Genomic DNA, 27,554 nt, shown 5'->3' with positions numbered 1-27,554 from the left:
CTCAAAGTCAATAAAAAATCTAACTTGAAGGATAGGAAAACAAATTTTCAGTGCCCCCACTGTCTCACTGAGTGAGTGACACTCTTATTCTCCATCAAAAAATTCATCGAAAAGTGGGATTCTCTCTGTCCTGGTCCTCACCAGTGCTCGTGGCTTCCTATCATCATTTCCCTGCTCATCTGAGTCTGAGCTGGAAATGTCCCAGAGAATCTGTCCCCGGGCCTCTTGTTCACGGAGCCATGCTTCCATTTTCCCAATTTTTCTGTGACAATATTCATTCCTTGCTTGATAGTCCAGAAATTCTGCAGCCTGTGAGTTTCCTACAAAAGATGAAAAACTCTTTTAATTTATGTTTTTCCTAACATTGTCTTTTTTGTTTGTTTGTTTTTCAAGTGCCTAGGTTTTTGTGAACACAGAATAATCTGCTTAGTATTTTGTTTGGTGTGTGTGTGTTTGTGTGTGTGTGTGTGTGAGTATGAGATCTCTCTCTCTCTCTCTCTCTCTCTCTCTCTCACACACACACACACACATATACACACATACAATTCCATGTGATGTCTCTATAAGGATTAATAAAATATTAGTCATTATTTTAAAAAGTTTTAAACCTGGGGCTGGGGATGTGGTTCAAGCGGTAGCACACTCGCCTGGCATGCGTGCGGCCCGGGTTCGATCCTCAGCACCACATACAAACAAAAGATGTTGAGTCCGCCGAAAACTAAATAAATAAATATTTAAAAGAATATGTTAAAAAAAAAACTACTTTATTGAGGTATGATAACATACAAAAACCAGTATGTACATATTTAATGTTTACAGCCTGGTGAGTTGAGAATCAAGTATTGCAATGTAAGGATTCATGCCTGTGACATACCAGTTTTCTTTCTGCCTGAGCAAAGGGCTGATTTTTTTCCTTTGGAGGAATACCATCATCATTGTTATTTTTTGCTTATTTACATAGCCATGATAGATAGCTAGTTAATTTATTTCTGCAGCCTTAACCTTTCCTCTAAGCTACAAGCCTTTTTTTTATGGTAAAACTGGACACCTACACTTTGATGTCTATTTGGCAATGTCACAACCTTATCTTTCTCTCACAAACCTGCTCAGATCTTGGCTACCCTAATCCCACAAATGGTGCCACTTTTGCCCCATTACTTATTCAGTTATTCAAGAGGAACCCAGGAATCTACCTGGCCTTCTTACTTTTTCCATTTACCTATGTCCAAAACATCACCAGGTTCTGCAAAATTCTCTCATCTGAACCCTCTCCACCCTCATCTTCGCTGTACTCTCCCCATCCACACACCCTTTTTCACCTGTGTCACTGCTGTGTTCTTATAACCACATGCACAATTGCATTTCCTTTCCATTTCCTTTTGCATTTCTCCACAGTGTAGACAGAGTGATATTTAAAGACATAAAACTGACCATGCCACTCCCATCAATGGCTTTTTCTTGATCTTAAGATAGATTTCAGAATTCTTATTTGACATTACCTGCAATACCTGGGTTGATCTGGCCCTGTTGATGCCTCAGAACCATCTCTAGTCACTCTTTGAACCTCTCTGCTCTGACAAGTATCTAGAACCCACTGTGCTTCTTCCCACCACAGGGCTTTTTCACATGCTGGTAGTAATTACAGTTTGAACGTTCCAACATTCCTGGTTCTCATTCTCATGGCATTTCAGCCTTTTATTACAGTTACTTCATGTCTCAGCTAAATGTTACTTCTTTACAGAAATCTGACCTTGCAGGTTATTTTAACTTCCAGTTATACTCTCCCTGAACATCTCCCTATTCATTGGGTATACTATGAAAGCTCCAGAAGCCAAGATTCACATCTACCTAGCTCACTATCATAGAATAAACCTACCACACCATGCCTGGCACCTGTTATATGATCAGTAAGTACCCACTGAGTGAGTGAGTGAATAAGTGAATGAATCAATGAATGATCAGAAAATTTTAGGAGAAAGTGAGAAGTAGTGGTAATTAGGACCTGGGAAAGACTTCATTCGTCGGGATTTAGGGGTATCAGTCATCTCTGCTCTGCAAATGAGCCAAGAACTATTCAAGGCATCATCTAAGTAGACTAGGAACATGAGTTTTCTAAAACATCTAAGTAGAGTCAGGAGCTTTGAAACAGGAAGGAAATGTTTGTTAGTAGTGTGATCTAATGTAATATTAATGATAGCTTCAATCCCACAGCCCTGTTGATGCTGTGATAATTCAGATCTAGAGTTACTGCATGAGGCAAAATTCACACATTCAGTTTTATCCTTGAAAATCAATCACTGTCACTGTATTATATACATGGTTCTGTGTACATAACATTAAAGTTGAGACCTTCTGAGCTAGATGTTTTATTACTTCTTACATTTCTATAAGATCTTTGGTTCTCTGTGGTTTAGAGACTTAAAAAGAGTAAAAAACAAAAACAAAAACAAAACCATAACTTTAAAGAACTTAAATGGGTTTTGAGTGAGCAGAGTAAAGGGCAGGTGTATCCTACTCCAAAATTAACTGGAGAAACCACATAGGCCAAGGGGGAAAACCTGGGGAGTGACTTGGAAGAGTGATTTAGGGTGTACAAGGATCACGGAACATGGCCAATGTTGGTGGTTGTGTGCTTTATAATATGTGTTTTAGAAAAGTGTACCACTACTATGCCAGACCCACAATTTCACAAAGTTATATTTAAAAAGCAAAACAAGACAGTCTGCAGGAAAATAGTACAGGTAGCCAGATAAGAACAGAATTGTGAAGTAATTTTCAAATGATGGATTTAGGGTGACATTTCTGTGAAGCATATGGTTGTTTTGCTCTATGAGATCAATTCCATCCTCTCTGTTTTGTCCATTCCCCTATATGTTTAAAAAGTATTTTACATTTTATTTGTGCTGTTACACACATAAGGTTCATTTTTACATAAACCCTTCATGGCAGACAATATTTATTCCCACTTTGCTGATGTCAAAACTTAGGTTCACAGAGGTTATGGAAGCGTAATTCAGCTATATTCTGTATGTAGAATAAAACCATGTAGAAAAATATACAGTTACTATTTATTGAGAGGCTAGTATGTGCCAGGCCCTGTTGTGGGAACAAGAAAACGTGCTGCTCTCTTGGAGCTTATGTTTAGTGAGTGCTCTGTTGGGATTCAGTGAAGGACTTTGACCCTGCGTCCAGCACCTTCCCTCCACTGTATTCAAACCATGGCTTCTGGAAAGGAGAGACGCCTCAAAAGCACATCAAAACTCATACACCCCAAAGAGCAATGCTCACTTCAAGTATGTTGTATATAATTATACAGGTCATATGATCTATGTATATAATTTATCAGGGAAATATATGTAAAGTATATGCAAAGAGCAGGTGATTTTTAAAGAGGCAGCAGAAAAGATTGTTTTTTTTTTTTCCTCACAAGAGGGCCAAAACTCTCAGCCCACCTTCCAAAGGGAGAACAAGAAAGGGTGAATATATCATTGACTAAAAGGGGACTGTTACAGAGGAACCTTAATGGCCAAATGCTGACAAGCAGGATGCTCAAGTGCATGTAGGATCTTGGCTATGCCCCACTTGTAGGAGACAGCAAAGTTAAGTACTTTTAGAAGGCAGGGAAAGAAAGCAAAGACGCTCCCTGGAAATAAAAAGGACTCATTGCTAGACCATCTGCCAAGTGCAGTGGGGTGTGTAGGCTCTGGAGTCAGGTGCTCTGAGCGTGGATCCCTTGAGCAGTTTCATGACTTGCAAGGTCAAGGCTATGATCTTGACCATGGACTTGACCTCTCTGGATCTAGTCTCCTCAACTGTAAAAGAAAGGTGGTAATAACTCTCACCTCACAGACCTGATATGTGGAGGATTCAATAATGCATTTAAAGTGTTAGAAACTACTTTTAAATACTGGCTCTGCCCATTATTATCCCAATATTCTATACTTTAACATGTACAGTGTACAATGAGACTTATAGCATAGAACAGAAGGGTCAACTGGCATGCACTGTAATCTCTCCATCAATGAATAAATGCTCAGTGATATTTGCTTTACTTCCCTTTCCAACAACTCCAGCAATAGGTTAAGTGTGTTGATGCAGTCCATGAGATTCTAATTACTTGTGATTTCATTCTAATGAGAAGAATTAGAGTTTCATGCTAGCAAAATCTACATTTTTCTAGGCTCATTTTGTCATGTGTACCCTCACATACAGGTGCACACACAGGCAAAGGAAACACACACACACACACACATTATAAAGAAAAGATTGTCATAAAATTTAAGTGTTGATGGAGTTCTCAAGGGTTATTGAGTCCAAGTTTGGTTGATCTTTAAAGTCAGTTCTGGGACTTTTTTAAAAAAGTAGAATTCTCTGGACCCCTATCTAGAGATTCATTCAATAGGATGAAGGTGGGACTCAGGAATCAGAGCATTTGTAAGCTCCCCAGGGGTTCATGACCAGGCTGTGCTTCACCTCCCTGCCTGGTGAGTGGCTTGGCTTCTGCCCGTGTCACTTTTTCTGTCCCACCCTGGGAGAGCTGAGGGGCAGGAGACCAAGCAGGTCAATTCTGTTCATTTTAGAAGCCCCAGAGTGCATCTTTCTTCTGAAAGGGAGGGTTGGGGAGTCTCAGCTGATAGGTTTGCAGGCTTTCCTGAGGTGTCTGCACAGAGCTCTGAGTCCTTGGGGTCCTGAGGAGCCTGTGTGAGCTGATGGGTAAACAAATCAGGACTTTGAATCCTGGCTGTCACATGGAGTGCCAAGTAGTAAGTCCTACATTCTAAGTTGTAGGAGAATTAAAGGAGACAATATCTGTTAAGGAAGGAGCACAGACTGGTTTATCATGCACACTCAACAAACCTCAACTTCAACAAAATGGAACCACTTTAAAAAGCCCAGGACAGGAGAGGAAAACCCCCTTTTCTGTGTGCCACAGTCTCTCCTGGGCCCCTTCAGGTCTTGGGGTGTATTCCAAAGCCTTTTCCAATGTTGCTTTCCTTTTAGGTCTTAAGTGATGAGTTGTTGGAGTGTCTAATTTTCACTGAGGCTCTCTTCTTGGTTTTTGTGCCCATTTTTTTTTTTTAAAAGGGCAGGAGAAATATTGGAGGAAATGTGATAATTTAAGAGTTGATAGACCTTGCCAGCTTCAGTGAGCCAATCCATTGGTCAATGTCTGTTTTTTTTTTTTTAAAGAGAGAGTGAGAGAGAGGGAGAGAGAGAGAGAATTTTAATATTCATTTTTTAGTATTTGGCGGACACAACATCTTTGTTTGTATGTGGTGCTGAGGATCGAACCCAGGCCGCACACATGCCAGGTGAGCGCGCTACCACTTGAGCCACATCCCCAGCCCTTGTGCCCAATTTTTTGAATTGTAAAGGTTGTTTATCTCTGTGCTACAAAGCATATTTCATTCTGTGATTTGGGAGCACAGGTTAAATGGATTTTCAATTATTCAGCCTTTTCTTATTTAATTAACTTATTGATGAAGCATCTTGTTCCTCTGAGCTGGGGCCATGTCTCTTTGAGCAGGTGATTTTGCATCTTAGAAGTTCTAGGTCTCCAGAGACATGGTCAATGTTTCTGCAGCTCTCTCCGTGGCCAGTCCCACTGATGTGGGGTTTGGCCCAGAGGGCAGCACTGCTTGTGCAAACAAAAAATGTTCACTTTCAACTTCATGTTTACCTTGGGGAATATGGACAGGGAAAACCAAATGGGGCTCTAATGGGTGGGGCAGCATAGTGTCGAGGTTGGGGACAGATATGTCTCTTAAGAAAGTTATGAATAATCTGAGTTCACAGAGTAATTTGGGTTGGTTGGACAGGAGAGTGGCAGGAGATGATGCTAGGAAGGAGGGCAGTAGCTAGAAAGGCCTACAACCCCGTGTTGAGGACTTTAGTTTTGTCTTGAACACTCACAGAACAATTTTTTTTTAAGCAGGAGAATGACATGATCAGATTTGTATTTTATGATTGCATGTAGTACTTCTAAAACTTCAGTGTGTATGAGAATCACCTGGGGATCTTGAGAGTGGATCCTGATTCAGTAGGTCGGGGGCTCTGGAATTCTACATTTCTAGGCCATTCACAGGCAGTGCCTATGCTGCTGGACCTGAGGTCCTACTTTGATCACTGAGCAGAGTAAAGAAATACTTCAAGTTCAGTGTTTCTCAATCTTTAAGGGCATCAGGATCACCTGTAAGATGGTCAAACCCAGACTTCAGGCCTCACTCCTGCAGTTTCCGATTCAGCCACTGTTTCTGTGGCCTGGGCAAGTTCTCAGGTGATGCTGATGTTGCTGGCCTGAGGGCCACACTGAGAACCACTGGAGTGGAGGGTTGCTGGAAGGTGGGTAAGACCTAAGGGGGAGACCTGGTCAGGTGCTATAGCAGTAGCCCTGGTGTGACAGACTGAGGGCCTGACCTAAGGTGACACCACTGAGAACAAAAGAGAGGACAGATTTCAGCACGAGGTGACCTCAACAGGACTTTGTGACTGACCAGCTGCAAGGAGAAGGAGAAGAAAGTCTGGAGAGGGCTCCAGGGCTCTGGCCCGAGACAGACTGGGCATGGAGGCCTCATCTAGTGTCTTGGTTCTGCAAGAAGAGCCAGCTTGGGGAAAGCAATGATGATGGATACATTTGAGGCCTTCTGCATGTGCCCAGGAGAGCTGATCTGCAGAAGAAAGTGTGCAGCCAGGGACAGGGGTTCTGCATATGATGTCAAACGAGCTAATGCAAGTTTGCTATGTGGCTGCGGGCTGTTTAATATTTCCACATGCTTCATTCTAACCATAATTTAAGGCTTTTTTTGTTTTGTTTTACCTCTTCTCTTCCTAGGGATGGGGTGAGGATTCTAATAAGAATCTAATTCTAATATGAATCATGTTACACCCATAAAAAAGAAAGAAACATCTTAATACAGAGCTTAAGCTTCTGTCTTTCCTCCCCAGCTACCCAAAATTATATAACAACCTGCCCACTACCTCTGAGAAGTAAAACATCAGCAAGAAACCAAGGATGTTTGCTGTTTTCCCACTCTCCTTCCCACCCCAACCCTGGGAGTATATTTGATGAAGTTTTAAAAATGCTTGAGATATTTTACTAAAAATGCCACATGACTCACCTGGGCCTCTGTTCATGGTTTCATCAGGTAACGTGGTTAGAAGGTCATCGTCTTCATTCCCTGGGATGCTTTGAAGAATTTTCTTGACTTTATGGTCCCTCAGGTTTTGCTCAGTAATTCTTTCTTCCCTATGAAGATTCTTCTTCAACTCCATTTGGACCTGAAAATCAGCAATAAATGGTCAATGTTCTCTTCAAGCTATCCTTGCAGGAATAGACCAGCAGATTAGCCACTGTGCAAGTTGTAGATTGTTCACAGACATCTTGTGGTCCCTTAACCACAATAAAATTTTCTTTTTCTGTTAGAAGGTGTGGTGACATTTTTTTTTTTTATTCTCAGGCTTGTTAGGAGAAAGGGGAATGTGCCCACAGTCTAAAAGTATCGCTCAATTAAGGTGAGGATGATTGTAGAAGCCTTTCTCTGTGGAATTGTAGTCAGTTACTACAGGCTCATTCCTCAGAGGCAGGAATTTAGAATATGACAGTTATGGGACATCCCTGGTAAAAAGGTTTATTATCTGTTATGGTTTGAATGTGTCTCCTAATAAATGAATTTACTCCCCAAATTCATATATTGATGGTATTTGGAGGGCAATCTTATTAAGGCTGTGATCCCAGGATCCTAGGTAGGGGTGGGTTTGTTTCCAAGTTTAGTGCCTTAGCTCTCTTTCGTTCCAGTCTTCTAACTCTCATACTCTGTCACCGTGTGATGCCCTCAGCTATGTTATGACACAAGCAAGGCCCCTACGAGATGCTAGCACTTTGATCTTAGACTTCCCAGTCTCCAGAATTGTGAAGCTAAGTTTCTTGTCTTTATTAATTCCTAGTCTGTGATATTCTGTTACAGCAGCAGAAAATGGACTAAGACAAGGTGTTTCTTATAGGAGAATTGTACAGCATGATTTAGAGAAAGAGGCCTAGGTGTCGGAATAAAGACCAACTCTTTCCCAGCCCCACTCCTTTTTTTTAAAATATTTATTTTTAGTTTTAGGTGGACACAATATCTTTATTATTATTATTATTATTTTTATGTGGTGCTGAGAATCGAACCCAGTGCCTCACACATGCTAGGCGAGCCCACTACCACTTGAGCCACATCCCCAGCCCCCCCACTCCTTTTACTAAACAAAGAAAAATGATCTACTCCATTTTCCTGCTGGAGCCAGAATGTCAGAGAAGTGACCTATTTTAAAAAAGGGAGACTTGAGGCATAGATATATTTTCAAGGGGACTGAAAACAGAGAACAGAGTCAGTAGGGTTGTTAGCAGAAGGGATCTTCCTGTCTTCCCAGGTTCAGTAGTTGAATCTTTAGCTCCAATGACTTTTAAGATACTAAGTCAGGACTCGACATGTGCACTTACTATATTCATGTGCCAGGGCAGTGATTAGGTGGTATACATTTGGTAAATATGACATTCTTCTTATATTTACCTCTTGTCTTCTACGGTTCATTTCCAGCATTTGCATTTTATGCAAATATTGTCTTTTCCCAGAAGTATATGTTGGAGTTTGCATTTTCTTTTCCAGTTTTTGCTATGAAAGATGACACAGTCATTAGTACAGGGTAATTTGTTACTGACTGCAATCTACAACCTTAAATTCTTCTTGGAACAGAGTGAGATCTTAAGCCATTATAATCCATAGAGATTTCTTGTGATGATAAATGTGGACTACTGTGTGTCCCTGACAAGTCCTTTGTATCACTATCAGTGAGTGAAGTGGCACTTTGCAGTATATATAAGGTAGTTTTAAAGGTTCCTGTAGAGTTTTGCAGACCTCGAATGCAAAAGCTTTGACAATTTCATTTTGGAAATCTCACTTTGACAATACATAATTTTCCCTGCTTATTACTATCCCTCTAGAAATGTGTTCTGATTAAATGACACCTTCCTTTCTCTCCTTGCCTCTTCTACCACTGACTGATGGGCTGGTTGTAGAAGAGCCACTGACTGGTTAAATGGAATCTATTTCCCTATGGTGTATTCTCATCCAACAGGAAAGAGCAGCTGCTGGCTGGAGGCTTGCACACGTGAGAATGGACAGCTCTGAAAGGTTCTCACTGCAAAGGATTTATCTATTTGATCTGGCTTTGAACTCTTCAGTGCAGACAGGACATGAGAAAGACCGCTTGCCCTGTTCCCATGCAGCCTGTCCCCTGCTAACCACCCCCTCAGGTGACTCCCATAGCTCACCTTTGCTTTGTGCCTTGTCCACGTTTGTTGCTGGCTCAGGAGTCTTTCGGAGGTAATTACTTGTGGCAGGTCAATGGGTTCAAGCTTCTAGAAGTCCAACATTAGAGTATTCAGCATTCCTCATGCCATGAGATGATGAAACACAAAAGCCAGTCATTAAACTATCTGAACACTTTGTAGCAGCACTTATTCCTGCATAGGGAAGGTGATCCCAATGGCATTACAGTCGTTATCTGTGCCCAAGGCTTTTTGACCTATCTGGGTTCTTTATTTCTATTGCACTGTTGCTGCTGACTTACCAATTGAAATACTGGTCAGAGAGTTAAGAGACTAAATTGTTTTCTGTCTGCACTGCATATTCAAAGTATCAAATAGCAAGTTTGTAGAATATTAGAGGTCAAAGAGGTACCTGGAGGTTACTTTATTTTACTCATCTCTTGACCACCCAGCTGACCTATTCGACTCCTTAGGGAAGGGTCCTGTTTTTAAGATCTCCAGAGAAGCTCACTCAGACTCCTGCAGTGACAATCACAGGTGATTAGGAGAAACATTTAAAGTGGAAGGGCAATGTGTTAACAAACCTTAGTGATGTCTTTTTCTAGCAGAGTCTAGGCTTCATGGAGGACATCATATTTGAGTTTTGAGGGGTCACTAAGACTGGGTGGTAACTCATGTCCTTGGGTCTGCCTATGGCCTTTTAAAAATCTCAGATGTCCTTATGTTCCACAAGCTGAATAGCAAGACACTGAGAAGGGACTGAGCAGACTTGGGAGATGAAGCTAGTCTCTTCACAATGTGATGTGCAAGGAGGGGCCTGGAGAGTTTATTTTTCACCCAGTGAGCATTTGCTGAATGACTGCTGCATGTCAGGCATGGGGATGTAATGGCCAATGAAAGTGGACATGTCCTTGGTGGAGCTTATAATCTATGGGCAACAGGTTGACTTTTGCTTACGTAATTATCTGACTGATAATTACAAATTATGATCAGGGCTTTGAATAAAAAAGTATTTGACGACATATAACTGGAGGACCCAACCTTGAAAGTGAACGGGGCATGTTATGGGTTGAATTGTGCCCTCTCCCATTCATATGTTGAAATCCTAACCCTTCGTACCTCAGAATCTGATCTTATTGGGAAATAAGGTCAATGCAGAGGCAATTAGTTGAGATAGAATATACTACCGTAGGATGGGCCTCTAACCTAATATGTTGGTTTTCTTATAAAATGTGGACCCAGACACATTTATAAATAGGACACCATGTGAAGATAATGGCAAAGACCAGGAATGTCTTGTTTCCACAAGCCAAGGAATGTCAAAGATCATTAGCAAATCATCAGAAGCTATGGAAGATGCATGGAACAGATTCTCCCTTACAGCCTTCAGAAGGAACCAACCGTATAGATATCTTGATTTCAGACTCCTTTCCCCCAGCACTGAGTTATAATAATTTCATGTTGTTGTAGTCACACAGCTCGTTGTGCTTTGCTATAAAAACCTTAGAAGGCCAGCTGGGGGGAAAGGCTAACGAGGCAGTCCAAGAGAGTTTCTTGAGGAGGAAATTTTCTAGCAGAATTTGGAAGATTGGGAGTTTTTAGGGAACTAAGGTGTTCTGGGCAGAGTTAACAGCCTGTGCTCTAGCCCCAAGGCAGGGTGAGAACATGATCTGTTTAAGGAACTGAAAGAGCTCAGTTGACTGCAGCTCCAAGTGAGGGAAAGAGAAGCTCAAAATGGGGCTGGAGAGCTCAGGCAGGGCCAGCAGGTCATTCTAATGCTGGTCCATCTTAAGGGAAATAGGAAGCCACAGGCAGTATGAAGCACAGTAGTGACATGATTACCTTTGCTTTAAAAAAATATGATAATTCTGGGTACAGTGTGGAAATGAGATTAGAGAAGAGTAACTATGAAGTGGGGAGAAAAGTGAGGAGGACAAAGAATGATGCACTGAGGTTTCAAAGAGGATGGAATGAAGATGACAGAGGAACACTGATGGCTCTGTGAATATATAGACCTAACTAGAGAAGAAGAGCCAAGGCTCCCAATGACACCCAGAACAAAGGATGGAGAGTGTTATTTACTGAGTTGGGGACCCTAGAGGAAGACCTCTTTGGGGGTGGGATTTAGAAGAAAGATAAAAATTTGGTTTGCAGAAGGTTGAGTTGGAGACATCTTTGAGAAATGTGAGTTTAGGTGTTGAGTAGTAATTAGTTAGGCAAGGAGCTCAGAGGAGAGGTCTGTGTTGGCTGTACATTTCGAAATCATCCCTGGGGAGAGTATGACTGAAACCAAGGTCAAAGGCAAGGTCAAGACTGAGAAGAGCAGTGCCAAGGACAGCAGATTTGAGCTCCAAAACTGAGAAACTGGTGGATGGGGATGAGCTGGCCAAGGAGACTGAGAAGTGATGATTCAAGTAGTAGGTGGAAAACCCTGAGAACATCAAGCTGCAGGCCGCAGTGTGAGTACCACTCCCACACTAACCAACACCAAAGACAAATGATCATTTATTTAAAAAGTGTTTCATTTTGGTGTGACTTGTTGCATTGTCAAAAAGTTGACCTGGAAGCCAGCGTGGCTTTTAAGGTGACGGTGGAGAGCAGTGGTCTAAATCATGGCCCATCTGACTCTCATGGCTGTGTTTTCACTGGGAGCTGCTTGTTCGAAGGTGCAGGTCAAGATGCCCCGGTTGCTATGGTAACGCTGGCCAAGGGTGGCTATGGGCAAAGGCACATGGCTCCATCAGTCGAGGCCTCGAGTTCAGCACCTTCTCCCAGGGAGAATGAATTCTGAGCAAAACAAGATGACCCTAATGTCTCTCCAGTCCTGTGTCCTTAAGATTGCCTGCTTCACTGAAACTTTCCCAGAAGTAACCTTTTGATGGTGAAATCTGTACAACAAACTTGCTGAGCTAGTTCTGGAGCCAATCAAGCCTCACCAGAGCTTAGTAACCCACCTGGCCCCAGCTTATTCTCCCTATGTGTGTCGGTTTGTCTTTTCTTTATCCCCTATCACCCACAGTCCAGTGTCTTCTTAATTAATGGCTGCATCTGAGAGAGATGAGAGAGTTGTGACAGGTGACTAGGGTAAAAAGAGACAACAGAACCATGAAAATAGATGCCGAGTATCCACTTTTCTGTGGACTCATTTCCTGGCTTCTGGTCCTAAACTTGACCTGTTCTAGGGACAGCAGACTTTCTGCTGGAGCAGTCCAAATTTGACCTAGCAAGGAAGAAAAAAAAAGTCAAAGGATATGGAGACAGGGAAGGGACTTAAGGGCAAGGAGCTCCTCTTTATGTTTCAGGCATTTTGCATTTGTGGTAGGAACTACTTTTCTATTCCATTTTCATATCCAGTAAGGAAGCGGTCTTTTAAACATAATTTAGCAAAAATGTAATGAAAAATAATCAATAGTAGTAAAAGAAGTTCGTTTCCCTGACTCTCAACTTTGTAGGACATGAAAATGTCAAGCAAATGAATCTTGCTAGCACCGGATGCAGCAAAGGATTGAGTCAGAATGCTGAAAGAAGGGAAGACAAGATAGGAAAAGGGAAACCAAGACAGAGGGGACCTCAAGACACCTGTGGGAGGATGGATCAGCAACAACAGGAGGGAACTCTTGGAGGTCAGAAGAACATAGAATTTTTTGTGCTATACTCGGCACTGGGACAGGGTTCAGGATTTGGGTCTCTCCAATGAAGACTGTAGGATTTTTGCAGCCACTGCATGCTACACCTAGGTAGAAATATGTCACCTCACTCAATCCTCGGGTGCATCTTCTGCATAATTATGAGGATCCCCATTTCAGAGAGGTTAATGACTTGTCCAAGTTTACATAGCTAGAAAGTGGCACGACCAGGATTCAAGCTCAGGTGTGTCCAGTTCCAAACACCAGGTTCTTTCCTACTTGTTCCCCAAATGATTTATCATCAGAATCTCCTGGAACTAAAAAAGAAATTCCTGGGCAACTCATTGGAGATTGAGATTCAGTAGATCTGAGTATGTCCTGCCTGTGAAGTGAGATGCCTCAATTCATCATCTCCAAAGATAACACAATGGAAGGATATATATATATATATATATATATATATATATATATATATATATATATATATATATATCCTCTCCCAGGAACTCTGATGATTTCTTTCCAGATTCGGTCCATTTGCCTCCACATTGCCTCAAGTAAGTAAACTACATCAAAATACACTGTAGAGGATTTGTTTGCAAAGTATTACTGAAAATTTGAGTCTGAAGAAGTCAGGCTATTTTATTCATTTTAAATCATCTATCCACAAATTCTTAGGGCCAGGTTTTTGCTTTTATAAGGATATGGGTAACAACAGATCCTTCTATTCTTGGTCTTTCAATTTAAATTCGCCTTCCTTCCTTTCTCCTTCCTCCTTCCCTCCTCCCTCCTTCTCTTTCTTTCTTTTTGTACCAGGGATTAAACCCAGAGGGGTGTTAAGCTGAGCGACATCCCCAACCCTTTCATTATTTATTTTGAGACATGGTTTCACTAAGTTGCTTAGGGGCCACCCTAAGTTGCTGGGACTGGTCTTGAACTTGTGTTTCTCCTGTCTCAGCCTCCTGAGCCACTGGGATTACAGAGGCGAGACACTGCGCCTGGCAAAATCACAGTTCTGATAAGGGTTAAATGGTAGGTAAGCTCAGGAACTCTTCCAGGCAATTACTTTTTTCCTGTCCTTTGGAAAAAAACCCAAAGAACCACACGATTCCTCCGGAAAGCCACTAGATGGCGGCAACTGACATTGCAAATGGGATCCCACCTTGAAGTCATCTGCTCTTGGCCTCCTAAATGTTACAGAAAATATTGCTTGGAAAATTGGTTTCATCTAAATAGTCAAACAGCATTGCCTTAGAATTCTGGGCCCTCATATGCATGTTCCTTTTCCCTGCCTGTGAAGTGAGATGCTTCAATTCATCATCTTCAAAGAGAACCCAATGGAAGGAATTACTAGAAAATGGGTAAAATGATAATTCTTAAAAATCATTTTATAATGTCAAGATATGTATTATTTGTCTAAAGGCTTCTGAATTATTTGGCTTCTCAAACAAAACAAATGGCCAGCCTAGTTGAAATGTCTGCTAGGAGATTCAAGAATCAAGATTAAATCAACCATAGGCCCCAAATCAGTGAACCTGGTGATAAACACTAATCTTTTCCAACAAGAAGAGGAAGATGGACTGGAACAACTTAACAAAAATGTGAAATCTATCTGGCACCATAACTTAAGAATGTGTTTTTCAAGGTTCTGGGAAGCAGACAAAGGGATCCAGGACACCTTTGAAGTGAGAAATCATAAGGCCAAAAAGGAATTTCTGATCAAGGCATTGCATTGAGCTCCTAGTTCAATAACATTTGCTCCACATAGCTAGCAACGAAAAAATAAAATGCAAAATAAAAAAAAGATATGGCCTGGCTTTAATAAAGACAAATATCTCCTTAGACCAAAAAAGGAATACAAACATTTAGGGGAAGCTGATTTATAAGGCACTTAATGGTCTTGATGGCCATTATTTCTATTGGTTAAGGAGGATCTAAAAATGGTCCATTTAAATGGGAAATCAGAATCAGACTCACAGATTGAAATTAGGGGCTGAATTATTTTCCACCAGCCTACCTTATAAAAGAATTACAGGGGTGGGGGAGTAGCTTAATGGTAGAGTATATGCTTAGCACGTGTGAGGTCCTGGGTAATATTCCCAGTACTGAGAAAAATAAAATGAAATAGCAGAATCTAAAGGTAAGCTGAAAGATTTGTTTTATAAGCATTATCAAAGTCAGATATAAAGAAGATAAGACTTTTTGTAATTTTAAACTTTTTTGTGGGTATAGATGGACAGAATGGCTTTATTTTATTTGTTTATTTTTATGCGGTGCTAAGGATTAAACCCAGTGCCTCACACATTCTAGGCAAGCTCTCTGCCACTGAGCTACAGCAAATTTAAAAGTTTAGGTAAATGGAAAATTTCTTGTAATTATATGGATTAGCAAAAACGAATAAGATACCCAAATCAACTAAGAACCATCAAAGAAATTCTTAGTAAAAAATTTCTCACTCCCCTTAAAAGCCCAAGTGGCTAAAAATTGTTTTAGAGGCCCATTTTACCAAACATTAGAGGAACAGATAACACCTGTGTTATAACAAATGTTTTAGAGAGTAGAAAAGAGGGAAAGGTAATTGACTCATTTCACAAGACTAATTCAATGTCGACAGCAAAACTGGAAAAAACCATACAAATATTATATATGTCACTTATTAAAATACATACACATAGCTGTAGAAAACCCAATTCAGCGGTATATTTATATATGTATCTCATGACTAAGTAGGACTTAGTCCAGGAATGCAAGTCTAGTTCAACATCATAAAATTTATAATCTACTCACTGGTTAAAAAGGAAATCCATATGATTATTTTAATATATATGGAAAAATAAACAAATTTAACACAGCCCTGAGGAAAACTTTTAGCACTGGCTAATAAAGGGGAAGATGATAATTAAAATAAATGGCATTGTGCCAGTTCTCTTTCATTTGTTTTTCTGGATCCACTTGCCACACTTCTCTGCTCTGGTCTCTGTCTGTAAGGACTGAGCAGTTTCCCTGCTTATGACTTCACATCCAGTACAGCCACTGGGGGACCTGGCAGGAGACCAGACTCGGGAAGACAAGAAAGCGAGGTGCTTGTTCCTCTATATCCCTTCCTGCAAAGCCATACTGGGGTGACTCTGTCCCTCAAAGGAAGGTCCCTGCTACTCTCAAAGCAGCTCCCTCTTCCCCAATTCCTCCTTCCAGGCTCCAGAAATCTCTCCCTTTCTCAGTCTGTGGTTACCCTCAGAGGCCATTTGTGGCTATTGCAATATCTTTTGTGGTTTTCTTTACCCAAATCTCTATACATAGAGAGTTAGAAGGAAAATATTCCTGGATTATTGTAATTTGATTGTGACATTTGTTTCCTTTTGGGAATCTGACTGGTACCAGTATCTTTCAAAATCCCATTGTAAATATTGTACAGGTTGAGTGTCCTTTATCTGAAATACTTGGAATTAGAACTGCCTCAGATTTCAAATTTTTTTCCCCCAGATTTTGGAATATTGTCATGTACATAATGAGTATCTTGGGGAAGGGATCCAAGTCTAAACACAAAATTTGTTTCATATGCTTCCTCTGCACATAGCCTGAAGGTAATTTCATGTCGTATTTTCAGTGCACCTGCATTTGGCTGCCATCTATCACATGAGGTCAGGTGTAGAATGTTCCTCTTGTGGCATGGTCATGTTGGTTCTCAGAAAGCTTTGGGTTTTGGAACATTTTGGACTTCAGATTTTCAGATGAGGGATGTTCAACTTGTACTTAGTTTTAGAACTAGTTCCATTAATGTCATAGATAAGACAAGGATACCCATTATCACTCCCTGTATTCAACATTGCAAAGACATTCTAGCTGATGCAGAAGTCAAGAAAACAAGTACAAAGAATAAGAATTGGGAAGAAAGATAAAAAAATTGTAGGTGATATTGCCTCTATAGAAATCTAGAAGAATCTACAGACCATGAGAATTATCAAGGTATGTGAATAAAGTTCTGAAACACATATTACAAAAATTTATAGTTTTCTTGTTCACTAATAATAATCATTTAGAAGATTCAATGGAAAAAAAGACCTCATTCAAAATAGGTAGGGGAAAAGTCCTATCATATCTGATGGTCAGTTGTAGGTGGCAACTCGGCTAGGCTATGGTCTCCAGTTATACACACACTGATCTAGGTGTTTCTGTGCAATATTTTGAGGATGTGATTGAGGTCCATAATTAGTTAAATTTAGTGAAGATTATTTTGGATAATCTATATGGACTGAGTGAGATTTTAAGCCATTATAATCCATAGAGATTTCTTGTGATGATAAATGGGGACTACTGTGCGTCCCTGACAAGTCCTTTGTATCATTATCAGTGAGTGAAGTGGCTCTTTGCAGTATATATAAGGTAGTTTTAAAGGTTCCTGTAGAGTTTTGCAGACCTTGAATGCAAAGGCTTTGACAATTTCATTTTGGAAATCTCACTTTGACAATACATAATTTTCCCTGTTTATTACTATCCCTCTAGAAATGTGTTCTGATTAAATGACACCTTCCTTTCTCCCCTTGCCTCTTCTACCACTGACTGATGGGCTGGTTGTAGAAGAGCCACTGACTGGTTAAATGGAATCTATTTCCCTACGATGTATTCTCATTTGCCAGGATAAACCCTGGGGAGTTCTGCCATTTAGGGGGTACACTCAGGGAGGGGCCCCATCTCTGCAGGTGTCTGCAGTAAATGGCCTGGAGGATCTGACAGTACCTGGACACCAAGTCATCATACCAAGTCAGCCAGCTTCATAGCAGCCCCTGGCTGGCTCTGGGACGACTTAGTGGAACCTATAAAAAATTAGCCCCACCTCACAGCTTTTGTTTCTGTGTGTGAGGAGTCCTATTCAGGAGAGCATTGTCAGAGTATGGAGGGAGAAGGTGCTACAGAAAACTTCCCCCAGGATCCCCAGGATTCTGGTGAGTTAGGAACAGAAAAGTCAGGAACAACCTGTGGTTAAGATTTCTCCTGCAAACTGAGAATGAAGAGAATGGTTTAAACTGAGGAGAGAAAGAAAGGAAAAAGTCATACTAGATTTTTCACAGATCTGAAAACTTCTAGAGTCACTAGATTCCATGTAAAATTTCTCCTTCTCATTGACATGTTTTCCCCACAAAGGGCCCAGTACTCATCCAACAGGAAAGAGCAGCTGCTGGCTGGAGGCCTGCACAGGTGAGAATGGACAGCTCTGAAAGGTTCTCACTGCAGTCCTCACTGAGCCCATTGAGAAGTCCTGAGAATAAAACTAAAGCTACCTTGAAGAAGAAATTCTGCCAGTGGACAGCAGCTTCAGCTTCTGCCTGAGAGTTCCAGCCTGCCCTTCCTGCCCTGTAGTTATTGGATTTGCCTTGCCAGACTCCACAATCACATAATCCAATTTTTTGCTGTAAGTCTATTCATAGATAACTTCTTCTGCTGGTTCTGCTTCTCTTGTTGAACCCTAACTGTTACAAGGGCCTAGAAACAAACTTTAAAAATCACACAAGACTCCCATGGAGAAATCATGAAACGCTATTGAAAGAGCTAAAAGGAAATCTGAGTAAATGAAGGTCTGTGTCATGTTTGAGGTTCAGTAGACTCAATATTGTCTAAGGCCAAAAACAACGTTGAAACCATCCAAGGCAGAACCATCCTCCTTATTTCTCACTAGCAGATTTACACTCATCATTATTTCTTCTCCAATTCAATCATTCAATAACCAAAACATACTTACTGACCATGTGTTATGTGCCAGGCACCCTTCTAGATATTCAGATACATTAGTAACAACAGAAAAATAAAATCCCTGGCTCTGTGAAGGTCGTATTCTAGCACAAGACAGATAAGGGAGCAGTGAAGAAAATACAAGATGAACACAATAGGTAAGTAATGTGTTTGATGTATTAGATGGAAATAGGCATGCCGGGGAAAAGACAAGACAGTGAAGGACGGAGGGAATCAGGAGGATTGGAAGAGGGTTGCTATTGTCAGTAATTGGTCAGGAGGGTAGGCCTTCTGAAGATGGTGACATTTGAACAAATCCTTGGAGGTGAGGGAATTATCCAAGCAAATCATCTGGGGATGCAGTAACTTCCCAACTTAGGCTGGATTTTAGACGTTTGTAGGAGAAGGTAATCAGACCAGAGGGGGTGCTGCTGATCAACTCTTGTCCATGGGGCAGGCACATTTGATTCACTGTCCTCAGAGCTCAGTTCCAAGTTGAGGAACCTTAGTTCATGACCTGCTCTATACTTGAGGAGTAGATGTTCAGGAAATGGAGAGTGCCAAATACACCGCTCAAATTATTTAGGATGCCATTATATTTGGTTTAATAATTAAAAATACTTTTAGAAATTTTTTTGGGCAGAGATTAGGCTATTAATTAGCATGTCATGGGAAACCAGCATTTATTATTCTCTCAAAAACCCATTTGTGGTGGAAAATGTGCTGAGCCTCATTTGTGAAGATAATTATAGCTGATATCTTTGGGAGTGTCTGCCAAGTTCCTAGTGATTTCCCTCTTTCTGGGAGCTGATTCCAGAATCTAGAGGGTGACTCTTCCACCCACATTTCTACTGCATGAACATGTCCTCTGCTTATAACTCACTGGATCAGAGCTTGAATCATGAGCAAAGCTTAGCCAGTCATATCTTGCCTCCCAGGAATTTGGAATCAGAGCCAAGAGGCTCAGGTCAATCTTCCATTTGACTGGAACTATAAGTTGCAATCCCAGGGTGCCCATATTTCATCAAGTGCACCTGAGGAGCAGAGAAAGATGATCTGCCGAGGCATTGAGCACACAGACAGAAGAGAGCTTGGGGGAGAAACTTACAGAGTTCTGCCTTTCAGTTGCCGACAGGTGTCTCCCTGCTCTGAGGTTCAATAAAACATTCCTCTACCTTTATAATTAACCATATTGGTTGCTCTGGGTAGGCAGCTGGAATTCTAATACAGGGATGCTCCAGGTCTGTAGAAACAGGGAGTGCATTTTGAGTGTTTTTCCCCCAGCCGGCATGATGTTCATTCATTCACCAACTGACTTTTCTGTGGCACACAATGTTAGTGGCTGAAGATATATGATTAAATGAGACATAGCCTTTGTACTCACATAATCTATCCATTCTTCCTTTCTTCCTTCCTTTCTCTTCCTTCTTTCTTTCTTTCTTTGGTGCCAGGCATTAAATCCAGGGGCGCTTAATGACTAAGTACATGCCCAGTTTTTAAAATTTTTTTATTTTGAGACAGGATCTTAGAATAAATTGTTTAAGGCCTTGATAAGTTGCTAAAGCTGGCTGTTATGGTTTGGATGTGAGGTATCTCCCAAAGCTCAGCTGTGAGACAATGCAAGAAGGTTTACAGGAGAAATAATCTGGTTATGAAAGTTTTAAACCAATCAGTAAATTAATTCCCTGATGGGATTAACTGAGTGGTAACTGAAGGCAGGTGGGATGTGGCTGGAGAAGCTGGGTCATTGGGGTTGTAGCTTTGAGGTATATGTTATATATATAAGTGGAGACACCTCTCTGCTTTCTCATCATCATGTGAGCTACTTGCCTCCACCTCACTCTTCCACCATGATGTTCAGTCTCACTTGAATCCTGAGAAATAGAGTCGCTGTCTATGAACTGAGATCTCTGAAATCGTGAGCCCTCAAATAAATTTCTCCTCCTCTACAACTCTTCTGATCAGGTCTTTCAATCACAGCAGCAAAAAAACTGACTAAAACACTGGCTTTGAACTTGCAGTCCTTTTGCCTCAGCCTCCCAAGGTGCTAGGATGACAAGTTTGCAACACTGAGCCCAGATATTTTTCTTGACTTTAATTTTAAGGTGGTTGGTTAGTGTGTGGGGTGTAGTATTAGATACTGAAATATCAAAGTCCTCATTTGAGCTTGACGGACTAATGGGAGAACCCAAACCTGACCTTGTCTTCTATAGGTTTGATAGATAATAAAAATACTTTGTGGACTATACAGTGTTACACAGATGTTTTTCACTGGTTATAGTAATTTCTTCTGTTTGAGTTAGTCAGCTTCACAGAGACATATTAAACACACTCCATTGAAAGGAAACTTTGGTTTAGGAATAAAACAAGTCTTAAAGTTATTCAGTTTATCCGCAGATATGCTCAAAAACTTTAAAATTAGATATTAATTCATTACATTTATACTTTATTTTTCTTGAGCTTAACATATTTTTGAGGTTTTTAATATTTTGGAATATTTTCTAATAATTTTGGAAAAGATGCTCTTTTTGAATGAAAGCCTATAATCATTTCAAATGATAATTTTGAGCTTCTGGAGAAGACAAATAAGAACCAACCGAAACAGAAATAATTCTCAAAAATAAGCTTCAATACCCCTGGGGATAGCCCAGGCATCTGGGTGAATTATGTAGCAGGTGGGATTTGGCTATAATCCTGTTTCTCAAATGTCAATGGAAGATCCTGCTCATGAGAGAGCCCCAAACCCTCCTTTTAGCTGTTGCTTATTTTCAAGGACCCACTCTGATCTCTTTCCCTTTCTAGGATGATACTTTTTTTTTCTTTTGCCATTATACATATTTTTGCATTACAATTCTTTTTTTTTTATTATTGGTTGTTCAAAACATTACAAAGCTCTTGACATATCATATTTTATACATTTGATTCAAGTGGGTTATGAACTCCCATTTTTACCCTGTATACAGATTGCAGAATCACATCGGTTACACATCCACTTTTTTACATAGTGCCATACTAGTAACTGTTGTATTCTGCTGCCTTTCCTATCCTCTACTATCCCCCCTCCCCTCCCCTCCCCTCCCATCTTCTCTCTCTACCCCATCTACTGTAATTCATTTCTCTCCCTTGATTTTTTTCCCTTTCCCCTCACTTCCTCTTTTTTTTCAAAATGTTTTTGTTTTGTTTGTTTTGTTTTTTTAAAGAGAGAGATAGAGAATTTTTTAATATTTTATTTTTTAGTTTTCGGCGGACACAACATCTTTGTATGTGGTGCTGAGGATCCAACCGGGGCCGCACGCATGCCAGGCGAGCGCGCCACCACTTGAGCCACTTCCCCAGCCCCTCCCTCACTTCCTCTTATATGTAATTTTGTATAACAATGAGGGTCTCTTTCCATTTCCTTGCAATTTCCCTTCTCTCTCCCTTTCCCTCCCACCTCTCGTCCCAGTTTAATGTTAATCTTTTTCTCATGCTCTTCCTCCCTGCTCTGTTCTTAGTTGCTCTCCTTATATCAAAGAAGACATTTGGCATTTGTTTTTTAGGGATTGGCTAGCTTCACTTAGCATAATCTGCTCTAATGCCATCTAGGATGATACTTTTTGGACTTTGTTGCTCTTAGAATCTGCGTCCCTCTAAAGGGAAACTATTAAACATTTATTATGATGAATACATTTGATGCTTTTGCTTTGTTGAGATTTAATGTTCCTAATTTCAACAACTAGTTTATTTTCTGGGAAAATAAAGTTAAAGATAAAAGTTGTAGAGATCATTTGGACTGATGATTAGGAGTAAGGACTTTGATACCTGGCTGGTATTCAGTCTCTGTGTGTCTTTGGGAAAGTTACTTAGCTCTCTGATCACATGTATAAAATAAGGGTAAGACGTCCTTTCTAATAGGGGGCTTAGTGGGTTAAATGAATGCCATAGATTAAGTTGTCTAGTATAGTATCAGACTTGGAGAAGGTGGTAATTGAATAGTAGTGGTAGTCATTGTTTTTATTATTTATTATAATTTCCCAGAGACACAGTGCTAGATTCAGGCCCCGAAGTCCCCCTACCCATGTACTTGTTAGTATACTTGCTCGTTTTGGAAATGAAACCATTAAAAAGGAAATCCTAAGTAGATTGGTCTTTGTAATTGGCAAAATTATCTTTAAAAATATTCTTATTAATGTTAGTCAATATCCTTCTTTTATGATGATAGTTAAAAAGAGATGTTACTATTAAATCCAAGAAGTTCTTTATGAAGCATCTTAAATTCATCTTACTTCAAGTCTTCGAGGTGGATGCCTTTTAATAATACTTGTTTCTCCCCGTTCCAGTGGGATGTCAAAATACATGGCCCTGGGTGCTTGAAGAATTGGGGGAGAAATGAGAATAAGCCATTAAAACAATTTACCATTAAATTAGAAAGATGATCCTTAGTTTGTAGACTTATTAACATAATTTTGTACCTTTTCAGTTATATACGTTTAACCCATAGATTGAATGTGGAGATGAAAAACATGGAACAGGGTTCCTACTTGAATGCGAATGATAAATTTTTTTTTAATCATTTTTTTTAAAGAGAGAGACAGAGAGAGAGAGAGACAGAGAGAGAATTTTAATATTTATTTTTTAGTTTTCGGTGGACACAACATCTTTGTTTGTATGTGGTGCTGAGGATTGAACCCGGGCCGCACGCATGCCAGGCGAGCGCGCTACCACTTGAGCCACATCCCCATCCCGCGAATGATAAAATTTTAGTCTAATTTCTGATTTCATCATTTCCTTCTCTGATAGATATTTAGAGGAAGATCTGCAAAATTAACAATGCATGGACTACAAATGCAACTGAAACACAGAATTTGGCCTATGTAAGAGAAAGTCATAGAAACTTACTTATTTTAGTTCCATGAATCTCCTCCCCAAAATATAAGAAATCAGAAAAAAATATATTTAACAAATAAAAAAAATCTATCTTATCTATGTTTTGGAACTCTGAATAGGTAATAGGTGATTAGATGCAGAGAAAGGTGACTCAGAATTAGAACATGAGCTTCCAATAAGAGTATGCAATGCTTAACCTTGTATGATCACAATTAAATAGTTTCTCACAAATCAGGGAAATTCCAAGTTGCTACTGTAATACAACATATCGGCATTCTTTCCTGAGAAAACAAACCAGGGCTACAGAGTTAAGCCTCTGCTAGGAAACAGGGAGGCTCAATAGGTCTATTGTGAATTTTATAATCCTGGGCTCTTGTACTGTTGCCAAGACCAAACAGCACGAGTGAAATCCTTGTCCTTTCCCTTGGCAATATGGATGAATTGGATTTCTAGATTGTTAAATAGATCATCCTATACTCTCACTTCACATTTGAAATGGAAAATTCCAGGAGCATTATGCAACTCCATCCTTAAGATTTTTAATGGCCACTTTAATGACTTTGCTGTAACTTTTAGTAGTTTGAAAACTATGTCTTTATTTTCTTTCAATGATGATACCACATTGAGAGTACAGAAACAACAGAAAACATTGGATTTAAAAGTGTAAACTTTTTGGCAAATTTTTTTCCGAAGTCTGACTACTTCTTATTTTTATACTGTGATTTGAAAGATATAACCCCATTATTTAGTTAGATTTTTCCCAATATGGCATGTTGTTTTTACCCCTGATTATAGGTGAAGAAAATTGATGAAGTGACTTGTCCAAGATGGTCTGGTTTGGTATTTGGTGGAGCTGGGATTAGTCTGCAGCATGCTCACTAATGCCTTGTTATTTATATTCAATGAGATTTTGTCTTCTCAAAAATAAAAATTTCCAGTTGGAACTCTAAAGCACTAAAATCAGCTTTCACTATCCAGTTACCAAAAATCTTAAAACTCTGGATAAAGAGTTTGGATTAAAAAAAAAAAAAGAATCTTTCAGTGCAACTAAGGGGAAAATTCCCATTCAGATATTAAAGAAGTTGGAGAACAAATAAAATAGGCTGTATAGAACTACTTAACATTGTCAATTCTACAGAAGACACTCATGCAAATCATTGTGGGCAAGTTCTGCTAGGTTCCAAAAGAGAATGCAGGCATTCTGATCAAGACTTCCAGTAAGGGGAGCTTACTTGTGTTACTGATCCAGGATGAGAAGAAAAGAGAAAATTCCATACATATATACTTGCATATACTTTACCAACATATTTCTCTTCCCAAGTTAGAATATCTGTTTCATTATCTCGACGATCACCACAACATATTTTACATGTCTTATAAAATATCCCAGAATAATTTATAGCCACTTCAGGCTAAGAGCTTCCAATCAAATGGAAAAAATTATTTCCCCTGAAGATGACCATGAAGAGAAGGGGTGACTCATCCACTCATCTGTTCTACAATAAATCAATTTTGTTTGGGGTGTTTTCAAAAGTCACATTAGAGAAGACTCACTCCTAAAGTGGTGCTTTCAAAACCACAAAGCCTGATGCATTAAACTGTATTGGAGATGATGATTTAAATTTAGAATCTAACTGAAATACATGATTGTTATCATTCATTACATCAGTGCCTTTATAATTTTAATGATCTGGCAAAGCTCAGTACAAACATGGAAAGCACTATAAACTAAGCTGAAACAAAATGATTTTCCTTCTCATTTGGAATGTTAAAAATGCTTTTGTACACAGTTTGCACTCCCATTGTAAGGTGCCAGAATACCTTTGATTGACAGACATTCAATTCCCACTTCAACTGACAAATGTTCAATCCCCACATATTTCCTTACATCTCAATAAATTAGAGACTTGCTGAGATCACAGAGACAGGTCAATCTACCGACAGCTCTATTAGGCCCCGATACATAAATCCCAAGCTGAGTTTTGCATTTACCTGTAGAATATCTTCCATACCAGGTTTCTCGCAGAGGTGGCAGCTGGCCATTCAGAATTTCATTCCGGTCCTGTAGTCTTGCCAAAGAATATGAGCTCTTTTCTTCCAGGTTGTGATTAAATGCAAAATCCATAGGGCCAGCTGAAGGAGTGTCTGCTCCTTTGTTTTCCAGAGGGGCTACTTTGGTGACCCGAGAGTGAGCCTTAGAGTGACTCCGGCCCATTTCCCATGAAAGAGATTCAAAGGAAAACCATGCTGGAGGTAGTTTGGGGGTCTTTAATGTAGTTTGTTTTAATTAAGATATTTCAGAATCCCGGCAGTTTGGGAGACCCTAAGCAACTTGGTGAGTCTCTGTCTCTAAGTAAAATACAAGAAAAGGGCTAGGGATATGGCTCAGTGAGTGCCCCTGAGTTCAATCCCTAGTACCAAAAAAAAAAAAAAAAAAAAAAAGATATTTTGGAAGCTGACCCCAGCTGTAGAAAGTAGTGGTTTCCCTCACAACATCTCTCTTGCTCTGTTTCACCACATACTAACCCCCTGGCCACTTCCCAGAAGGTTGGTTTCCATGGAGACTTCCCTTCACCTCTTGCATTGCCATTCCAGAGCCAAAGAATCCAGTTAAACATTGACTTGGTTATGCTACTCTCTGAAAAACACAGCTGTAGGAATAGAAACCACTATTGATCATTAAACAAATGTCTAACACCAGGAAGGACATTAACAGAGACGGAGAGCAGAGATTTAGAGAAGTCTTAAACTTCACCCTTTCATTGCAGGTACCCTTGTAAGGACTAGTCATCAAGAATAGCTAAGTCATCTTTGGAAATCAGGGAATACATGCTAATTATGGAGAGTTTTGCTAATCTTTAATTTGAATCAGAGTATATGTTTTTCAAATAGGAAAAGAAGCAGCAGAGTGGCCAAAGTTTCATTTGATTTTTCTATCAATGATTTCAGTTTCCTTTGAAGGACTACATTGAGACAAGGCAGGAAGACAATAGGATCCTCCCACCCCAGAAAAGGGAAAAAATATCTTGAATAAATTATCCAAATAAAAGCTGTTTTCAAAGCCAGCCTATTTACTACATTTTTAAAAAACAGAAGAAAAGACTGGATGGGTGAGTAGTGATTTATGCATGGTGGGGCTATGGGTGATTTTTATTTTATGTTTTATACTTAAAAACAAGACTCACTGTCAGATTTTAATTGCTCATGATCATACATTACATATGTTTCCATCATGTCTTCATAGAGAAATTTTAAAATATATATATATTTTTTATTTTTGCAAAATCCATTTGCTAAGGGGATAACATGGTTTTTGGAAAGTCTTGAGAGTCAACAGAAAGATTCTGCTCTCATTTTTTGCCTTATTATTATTAAACTTGGGGAAATTATATTTGTGGGGAATATAAGCCTTTACTGAGGAACCAGCATAGTTGATGAGGAAATAATTAAAGAAATGAAAATGTGTTTCTGGCTATTTTTTTATTCTTTTTATATTTATCTTTTTATTCCTGGCCACTTCCAAGCTTTGTGACTTCCATAGGTTACTCAATGTCCTCCTGCTCTGTAAAATAGGGTTAATAATAATATTCATGAAAATTGAAGAGCTTGATTCCATTTATAGCTCTTAGACCACTACTTAGCAAGTAGTAAGTTCTCCCAAAGCATGGACCAGTGTCCTCTTCCTCCTAAGGAAAATTTGCTGTATGTCCACATGTGCATGGGATAGTCCTGATTGCCCATTGACAGAAATTCATTAAAATAGACATGTTCTATGTGTAAAAATAATTTTACACCTAAGTATAGAAAACCCAGTGAGGATAAAGAAGGGTTAATTAATTGAGTCTACTTACCTGAATAAACAATAGTGCTGAAGAACTATCATTTTTAAAAAATTTCATCTGTTGAAAGGATTTAATAAGCATCATGGTAAAAAGTTTTAATTTCATTAAGAGAAAAATGAGAATTTAATCTCTCCTATAGACTTAGACATAGATGTAGTTTGTTAACCACTAGAGTTGGCACACATT

The 27,554-nt window shown here is 39.7% G+C and overlaps 1 protein-coding gene across 1 annotated transcript; it reads right to left on the bottom strand.

Annotated features, from left to right (window-relative positions):
• Positions 1-84: 84 nt before the first annotated feature.
• Positions 85-25,741, bottom strand: Ccdc198 (coiled-coil domain containing 198). Its single transcript, XM_026384146.2, has 6 exons — positions 25,519-25,741; positions 22,926-23,008; positions 9,311-9,397; positions 8,550-8,651; positions 7,119-7,278; positions 85-320 (listed from the first exon to the last, which is right to left on the bottom strand). Exons 1-6 carry the CDS (start codon positions 25,739-25,741, stop codon positions 85-87), a joined length of 891 nt encoding a protein of 296 aa, XP_026239931.2.
• Between the last annotated feature and the right edge of the window lie 1,813 nt (positions 25,742-27,554).

This window comes from Urocitellus parryii, chromosome 6 (assembly GCF_045843805.1).
Source record: "Urocitellus parryii isolate mUroPar1 chromosome 6, mUroPar1.hap1, whole genome shotgun sequence".
Taxonomy (NCBI): domain Eukaryota; kingdom Metazoa; phylum Chordata; class Mammalia; order Rodentia; family Sciuridae; genus Urocitellus; species Urocitellus parryii.
Note: the sequence above shows the minus strand (reverse complement) of the source record. Positions and strands in the feature narration are given on the sequence as shown.

Excerpts from the sequence above, each read along its gene's own strand:
- Ccdc198 (XM_026384146.2), bottom strand. The coding sequence starts at position 25,741 with ATGGGCCGGAGTCACTCTAAGGCTCACTCTCGGGTCACCAAAGTAGCC. Across the intron at positions 7,279-8,549 it reads TGAACCGTAGAAGACAAGAG|GTCCAAATGGAGTTGAAGAA; the intron begins GTAAATATAAGA and ends GCTGATTTTCAG. Across the intron at positions 321-7,118 it reads AACCATGAACAGAGGCCCAG|GAAACTCACAGGCTGCAGAA; the intron begins GTGAGTCATGTG and ends CATCTTTTGTAG.